The sequence below is a fragment of the Eleutherodactylus coqui genome, chromosome 8 (genome assembly GCF_035609145.1).
Source record: "Eleutherodactylus coqui strain aEleCoq1 chromosome 8, aEleCoq1.hap1, whole genome shotgun sequence".
In the NCBI taxonomy this organism is placed as follows: domain Eukaryota; kingdom Metazoa; phylum Chordata; class Amphibia; order Anura; family Eleutherodactylidae; genus Eleutherodactylus; species Eleutherodactylus coqui.
In genome coordinates this window covers 62082400-62091181 of record NC_089844.1, presented here as the reverse complement: position 1 = coordinate 62091181, position 8782 = coordinate 62082400, and the positions used below count along the sequence as shown (strand labels likewise).

The 8782-nt window shown below is 42.9% G+C and overlaps 1 protein-coding gene across 1 annotated transcript; it reads right to left on the bottom strand.

The window, feature by feature from the left end:
* Positions 1-1384: 1384 nt before the first annotated feature.
* LOC136577485 (reticulon-4 receptor-like 2) lies at positions 1385-2998 on the bottom strand. The gene is made up of 2 exons (XM_066577378.1): positions 2804-2998; positions 1385-2500 (listed from the first exon to the last, which is right to left on the bottom strand). The coding sequence occupies exon 2, from the start codon at positions 2491-2493 to the stop codon at positions 1429-1431; it is 1065 nt and encodes a 354-aa protein (XP_066433475.1). The 5' UTR covers positions 2494-2500; positions 2804-2998; the 3' UTR covers positions 1385-1428.
* Between the last annotated feature and the right edge of the window lie 5784 nt (positions 2999-8782).

The following is an 8782-nucleotide window of genomic DNA, read 5'->3' as shown; positions in this document are numbered from 1 at the left end:
AATGTGAAAAGAGTCAGGTTTTCTTGCCATGTGCAAAATTTAAGGGCAGTAGAGAGGGTGAGTATAACAAATACATCATCCAGCATTGCATCATCCATCTGCCATAATAGCAACATAGCTTAGTTTATGGTGATGTTGGGAGGTGACAGGTTACCTTTAATAGGTAAATGTGACTATAAACAATATTTTTCATGGGACAATCTCTTCATAGTGAAATGTGTGCTGGACTGCAATGTGACAAATTTATTAATAGGTTCATGGCTCTAAATAAGTTTAGCGTATATGTCACGCAGTTTTGTACAAAGCTGGCTCTGATTGGCTGAGCCGCAGTACTCGAGAACCAATCAGAGCCAGGACTCAATGAACCAATAGCTGTGATTGGTTCATCCAGCACTGGCTCTGATTGGCTGAGCCGCGGCACTCGAGAACCAATCAGAGCAATAGCTTGCTGGAGGCAGGGTTTACAAACCCTGTTACCAGCAAGCAATGTTCTGTCGGCACTGAGAACTGCAAGCAAGCCTGCGTGAAACTGCAGAGGCCAGCGGGAGGGACCCGGACGGCACCTGCTAGGTGTGTATAAGACATCCCCAGAAAATAAGACCATGTGCCTCTTTTGGGGCAAAAATTTATATAAAAGACTTATTTAAGAAAGGTCCTATTTTCACGGTAGTAACACAGAAGCTACGGAGACTCAGCCTTCTGTAGGATATTCATCTGGCTGGCTACAGTCAGCAAAAGAGAAGCGCAGAAAATGACAAAGTCGAGGAGAGAAGAGCAGCATCAGCCACACTGAAGCTGCACTGAGTGACTAAGTGGTTGTGTCACCAGCTGTCGCCCATAATATGCAGGGGCTTTGTGTGTAATGTGAGGGCACCCACATACTGCAGGGACTCCATACTGGGGATACATATACATATCGGGCTATAGGACAGCACATGTGAAATGTTAAAAGTCAAAAGTGCTCTGACCAGGAAAGGCGTATGAAGTTACAACTTATGTCTTCCACCGTCAAGCTGCAAATCTTTCACGCAGTATACCTGGACTGGCAAAAAAGGAATCACAGACCTGGGCTTTTCATCCAATACCTCATGCAACAGAGCTTTGTAGGTAACTCAGTGCCCTCCCATCAGTCAGCTGCTACACATCTATACACATCAGGAGGCATACAGACAGGCATGTATTGATGTTTGTTTGCTCTTACCTCAGAAAATTAAATCTACACCTATCGCCTGCTATGAGCAGCACAGCTTTGCGTTATAATTTGCATCAATATCTGGCGCAGTTAATAGTAAAAAAAAAGTTTTTAAAGCAACTTTTAATCTTTCTACATAAAAGTTTTATTTAACATGTTGCTATGGCTATTTAGTCCAACTGATATAGAAAGTTATAAATGATATTAGAAACTGTTTGCCGTAATCCATTATCCCATTATTCTTGCCCGCACATTTCATTCCCTTGATTTCTGGGACCCTTTTTACGACTTCTTTCGGCAGTTACTATGGCCCCAACCACAGTGACTGCTACAGTCAGGGTGATCATCAGCACAGTTACAGTTTCTGCTACACATAGTTGAGTGTCCAGTGAGGTGAGGGCTCTCCCCTTCAATGCCGAAGGAGCTGCACAATTCAAGTCTTCTCCATCTTGTAGGCTGATTCTCTGCAAACCTCTCAGCTTGCCAAACATACGCTGCAAATCACAATCACATTCCCAAGGATTTGATGAGAGCAAGAGTAGAGTCCCAGGCGATGGTAAGCTACTCAGAGTTTGGAAGCGTAGGTGGCGTAACTTGTTATTTTGTAGATTTAGGAACGTGAGAGAGTGCAGAGGTGTGAACACTCCGGAAGGCAGATGATTGATCCGATTTCCTGACAAATCAAGGAATTCAAGTCTTTGCAGAACTGAAAAGTCATCATTCGTTAAGCTTTGCAGCAGGTTGTTCTGGAGCTGAAGATGACGGAGCTTAGTTAGAGACCTAAAAGCTCCAGAATCCAGACTGGAAATGAGATTTCCTTGCAGATCCAATAGCTCGAGATTATGCAAGTGCTGGAAGCTGTACTTGGAAATACAATGCAAAAGATTGTGTGCAAGAAACAGATGTGTAAGGGAATCAAGACCCAAGGAGAAACTCACACTTAGATTTCCTATTTTATTTCCGTTCAGGTCCAGGATCTGAAGACTCCGCAAGCTCTTCCAATATCCATCTCCCACTTGCAAGATTACATTCTGAGCCAGAAGAATTGTTTGGAGCCTCCAGAGGTTGTGAAGAGGAGGTAATGTATGTAAGGAACAGCTGGAAAGGTCCAGAAATTCTGTTGCCAAAGGAGGAAGGATTAGAATGGATGATAGATTTGTTCCTGAGCAATTTACAAAAAGTGATCTGGAGCCACACAGACACAGAGATGGGCATAGTGAGTGAATGGAGGTAACAGATGGCAACACTATTAGCAAATCAAGCCATAGTGCTGGAGATAACATCGGGAAAGGCAGATGCATTGTGTCTCTGCAACAAGAGGAAGATACAGAATATATATTATGTTTTGTGCTGATAGATTACAAGCAGCCAATGTTGGCTAATTACCCAAAAACTTATATTTGATGATACAACCCCATATCCTGTCTTCTACAAAACAATTGTATCAAGTCTCAGAACACGGATACTTTTTAGACAGTTACGAAAAGCCCTAATTTTTAACTGTACTTCCAGTCTGTTACATTATTGTATTATTATTGTATTTTAGAACTACAGACGGGTATTTTCTCTTGATGTTATACTTGTTTAAGTAATATGCGATATATGGCTTACCTTCATCTGGAGGGGTCCTGAGTGTTTCTGCTTCTGTCTAGGGGACTGAGCTCAGATAAGTCAGGTCAGGCGGTCACAGCTATTGTTCCCCCACAGAGGTGCTGATATGTGTGTAAGACAAGAACGGGACACTGAGAGCTTGTGAAATTCACCCAGAGGAGTTATACGCTTCAGAAACACTGTCAATTGTGGTGTCACTCAATACCGCAATGTGTGCACCCTTCACTGCAATTCTGTCAGTCTATTTGCTATCAACGGTATTCATTTCTCAGTTCACATAAATGGCTCTCATACTAAATAGGTGTCTCAAGTGACGTTTAAAGGATATCTGTCACCGGACACAACCATTAATTTTGGGCCATCTACAAAATGCCTTAATAAAAGAGAAAAGACAAGCGTCGCTCTTCAATTCCTGGCCACAGGTTTGGGGATCTATAGACTAAAGTTTACACAGAGGAGGTAACATTGACTTCAGGGGCAAAGTAATTTTGAGAAGCACAAATGAGGCCTTTGAGTTAAAAAAGGTAATTATTATTATGTGGGGCTTGAAGGAGGCATTATTTTTTCTCATGAGCACTACAGGGGAAGTATTACTGTATTCAGGCACTGATACTTTGCATTATTACTATGAGGGGAATTGGAGATAGCAGCAAGATGAGGAGAGTTTGCAGAGATGAGAGGTAACTGAAAGAAGTCTTCATGGCAGTCTGGGCCAGATAGAAAAGAAAGGGAAAAGAGAATCACTCCAAACTGAGACATGGCCACCTGTGATTACTGAAGGTAACTGCACTGTAATCACTATCATTGTGTAGAGCTGGTATCTGACTATTATATGGTGACTCCATCATTTAGAGTTATAGCAGAGCTGAGCTGCTGTACCTGAGCTTGCCGTGTTATAAAAGTTGAAAAGTCGTCTTATGTGATCTCCTATGTGTGTGAGTATATATTCTTTCTTTGTGTAGGTAAGGATTATCTCCAGCAGCTGGTGCTGAACTGATGGATAACGTAAAGACACCCGGCGATACAGCAGAAAGTTCTTTGTTGACCATGTTCAGTGGCCATGAAGGGTAATTGTGGGGAAGGGGGGGGGGGGAGCATATGTCTATATTATACTCAAGTTCGGCACTAACAACCAATCAGGTTGAATCAGGGAACCCAAACAACCAATGAGGTTGCTGGAATTGTGAATCAGAACCAATGAGGTTGCTATAATTGCTCCATAGTGCCGAACTTGAGTGTGATATAGATATATGCTTGGAGGGGTGGGGGAAAGGAGCTCAATTTTTGCACCAATTAGCTTTTAGCTCCAGCTCTGCTATAAATAACTGACATTGTTACTCACTCCTAACTTTATGTAACTCCCATCAATTTCAATAAAGAAAGGCAGACTTGTAGATATCGCCACACATAAAACAAGCACTGGGACTCTGTAATTCAGGCGTCCTAGAAGGACCTACAAAACATGTCTCATTCGCATTCTGCTGAAATAACCTTTTATATCTTTGTGCGATGATTATCTTTAATATGTTTTACTTTGCAAATGTAGACCAAAAAAGTGTTGTCTTTCTAAGCTTCCAAGTAGCCTTAAATACAGGGAAAAGTAGTTTTCAGCTGAACTATCAGCTACAATCAGGCTGTCTGTTACTTATAAGAGATAACTTTTACAGCAACTGACACCTTTTATGAATTATTTAAGAAGCTGATGTGATGCCTCAGTCCCGGGAGTCTATCTTCAGGTTACAAAACTACATGTATTGTAACTACCACCAACACATATTTTCCATCCATATGAAACCAAGGATATAAGACATACTGTATATGCCAATTAGTTTCTGGAGATCGACAGTCAATGTGTAAAAATCAATATACAAAAACTGTAGTCATTCATGTTACAAGGATTCTAATAAGATTTGGACCTCATAGGAGGGCATACCTGAGGGTCACCTCATTCGAGTTTCCTTCCTATATGGAAAGTACATGACTTATAGTAATGTTTGAGCAGAACTGCAATATTTTCTGTTTCTTTGGATACTTATGGGTTTCCATAAAATGAGCATATGGTCTATTTATACTAGTAAGCCATAACATTAAAACTGGGTTATGTTGTGTAAGTCCGCCTCGTGCCACTAAAACAACATTGACCAGTCAAGGTATAGATTTTCCAGCACATCCCACAGATGCTTGATTGGATTGAGATCTGGGGAATTTGCAGGCTGAAAATCCAATTTTTGCACTGTGGTAGAGTGCCTTATCCTGCTGAAATAGGCCACGGCAATGAAGAAGTGGACTTGGTTTGCAGTGATGTGTAGGTAGGTGGTACATACCAAAGGAACATTCACATTAATTTTCTTTCAACCGCAATGTAGTGGAAATGAAACATACTGTTTCTATCCTAATGGGAGACACTCTTTGTGGCCATTTTCCGCTGTAGCTAATATCTGAGGGTCCTTAATGGGAGACCATCTATTATAAACCCAGACGTCCCTGATGGAGTATTTGAAAATGGCTTATCTAAACCAGGTACTACTTTAAAAGGACTCCTGGGTAGACCTTGTCCACACAGGCACAATCCATATCGGAAAAATCAGTGGCAGAAATCTGAGGCTGGGCGCTTGACTTCTGCGGTGTGTTTAGCTCCGTTCACTGAGGCAACCATGTGCGACCACATGTCAATTCTTTTTTTCCTGCAAAATGGATTTCAAAATACCCTTCCTATGAACTAGAACGTGGATTCCCACTGAACTTAGTGGCATGCTAATAAGATTCTGGCTTCCTCTGGAAATTCATGTCAAACAATGTAGTGAGAACAGAGCCTTTAGTGGGTCTCTCTAGTCAAGGGCAGAATTATTCTTGCTATCTCAATCACTCATTTATGTAAAACTGTATGTTTGCCTTCAATATACCATATAAATACTGTATGTAGAACACATACTGTAGTAGAAATGATGATTAATTAGCGTAAAATGTCTATTAATTTGTATAAACTAGATGTATTACGCAGCTGTAGTGATTTAACTCTGTAGAAGGCTGAGGGTGGGTTCAGACGACCGTATATCGGCTCAGTTTTCATGCCGAGCCGATATACGGTGTCCTCATTTGCAGGGAGGGAGGATGGAAGAGCCAGGAGCAGGAACTGAGTTCCCGCCCCCTCTCCGCCCCTCTGCACTATTTGCAATGAAAGGAGGCTGGGCGGGGCTAAGTTCCGAGAATTAGCCCCGCCCCGTCCCTCCTCATTGCAAATAGTGCAGAGGGGCGGAGAGGAGGCAGAAAGGAGGCGGGATCTCAGAGCACTGCTGCTGGCTCTTCCAGCCTCCCCCCCTGCAGAGAGAGACGACGTATATCAGCTGGGCATGAAAACCCAGCTGATATACATTCGTCTGAATCCAGCCTGATATCGGCATCATTTTATTATGGTAATTACTGGACAATGGCATGGTGAAAGATGTGTGCTATAACATTAGTCCAATGTAAAGTTCAAATGCAGCCTCTCTAGGGTTAAATTACATTGGTATACAGTGGAGCTGAAAGTAATGTTGGGTTTTTCTTCAGTCCTCCCCCACCTCAACTTCTGGGACAAAGGAACTGACCACATGTTGAGGAGACAAAGGGGCCTGCGGGGGGGGGGGGGGGGGGAGATTCTATATGGCTCGACGAATAAAAATAAATATACACTACTATGTCATATGTTATACGCCCATAAAGGGCAGGTATTATATATTTTAATAAAAGAAGCTCTGGGATTGTTTTTCCCCCAGAACTCTCTGTAAGCTTCAAACTGGACACGTCTCAGTCTGAATTCTTCAGTCTTACGCGCGTATATCAGAGTTTTGTAGTTAGGAAGCTACAGAATACCCCAGAACCCACTGGAGAAATTAATATCCAGAGCAATACAATGCGGTGAGTGGGGCTCGGCATTGTTTAACCCCTAATATTGCACCTATTTTTCTACTTAGAAAGGTTTTGTGTAATTTAGAAATTGCCTTAGCTGACAAACTTCTAAGCCAGTCAGACGAGCAGTCATATGAGCCTGATCCTAGTATTCATCTCCTGCTTATGTTACATCCTGTCCCTGAACATGTGGTTATCTCCCCTTCCCTGAAGAACCGGATGTCACACATCCTGTCCTCTGCCTTCTATCTGCACTGTTCCCTGGCTCATCGGCCTCCTTCCCCATCTCTGTAGGGGTCACGTTTCACATGATTAGCAGTAGAGATGAGCGAGTATACTCGCTAAGGCACATTACTCGAGTGAGTAGTGCCTTAGCCGAGTATCTCCCCACTCGTCTCTAAATATTCGGGGGGCCGGCTGGGGAGAGCGGGGAGGAACGGAGGGGAGATCTCTCTCTCCCTCTCTTTCCCCCGCTTCCCGCCGCAACTCACCTGTCACCGGCACCGGCAGCCGAATCTTTAGAGACGAGCGGGGAGATACTCGGCTAAGGCACTACTCGCTCAAGTAATGTGCCTTAGCGAGTATACTCGCTCATCTCTAATTAGCAGCAACTAATAAACATTAAGAACTCTGTGTAAAAACGAACACAACTGTTGCTTGTATGCTTCAGTCACTTCTCTAAGTTACTATCTGAATGATAGTTACTCAGTGTAAAGGTACTTTTCCTTGATCGGCACTAGAGATGAGCGAGCACCAAAATGCTCTGGTGCTCGTTATTCGAGCCGAGTTTTTCGTAATATTCGAGAGCTCTGTTTGAATAACGAACCCCATTGAAGTAAATGGGAGACCCGAGCATTCTTGCAATGGACCTGCTGGGTGACGAGCTCGTTTTCTTTCTCTCTCTCTCTCTCAGCCAGATACTACTGTAAACGTGCACACGCTGGCACGTCACAGCAGAAAGTGGTAATGCGGGGAGAGGCCATAAAATTTTCTCTATCACAACGTGGTACTCGCTCGAGTAACGAGCACCATCGAGTACGCTAATACTCGAACGACCATTAAGTTCGGACGAGCACGTTCGCTCAACTCTAATCAGCACTCAAAAGGGTCTGCACAGAGCTGGACAAGACAGTACAAATGAAACAACTACTACAAGTGGCATCATCTGCTGAACATTCAGGTACTTTTCAGTAGTTTTTATAAACTCTGAAAACCCATATGATGGCCAGACACTTTTATAACTTTTTTATTTTGTATCCTATTAAAGTTGTTTTTACAACTTTTTGTGATACATAGGACTTTCCCTTTTTTTTCGCTATTGTTACATATATAATGCGTTGGGGGCTTTTTCAAATTATTGGGCTCCTTTGTAACTAATAAAATAGTAATTAAAAAAAATAATTCTATTTTTTTAATCATACAGAGAAACCCTAAAATAGTATTTATCTATCTGTTCACCATATTCAGATAAAGCTATATATTTTTTATATTTTTAAATAAATTTATACAGCGATTAAACAATATTTATATATATATATTTTAAAAAAACACCTTTAGGCCTTATGCTCACGGCCGTGACGCACTCCACCAGCAGAATACTGCCGCAGAGTCTGTCACGGCGCCCCCCCCAAAGACCCCATGCTCACCTCCTGGATCCGCTGTGTGAGCCCCGCATGGTGCGCCAGCAGTGTCATATGACGCAGCGGCAGTGGGTGGGGAAGCGTATTCATGCTATACTTCCGCTGTGCGACAGTGGAAGTGTAGCTTGACGGCCGGCTTTCATTGACTACAATGGAAGCCGGCCGCACGTATTCCCACGGCAAATAGGACAGCGGGTTATTTCACGCTGCGGAGTTCCACAGCGTGAACATTGAGCCATTAGGTTCAATAGAACCTAGTAACTGCGGTGTAACGTGGCGGAAATCCAACCGTGGGCATTAGCCCTTACTATAAAGAAATGACCTGGTTACGTTAAAGGGGTTTTCCAGGCAAATCTTATTGATGACCTATCCTCATGATCAATAGTTGGGATCCCCAGACTGATCAGTTGTTGGATACCGCTGCCACCAGCAAAGTACACGGGGTAGGGGG

What these genes read in the sequence shown, in the direction of transcription:
- LOC136577485 (XM_066577378.1), bottom strand. Translation starts at nt 2,493, where the DNA reads ATGCATCTGCCTTTCCCGATGTTATCTCCAGCACTATGGCTTGATTTG.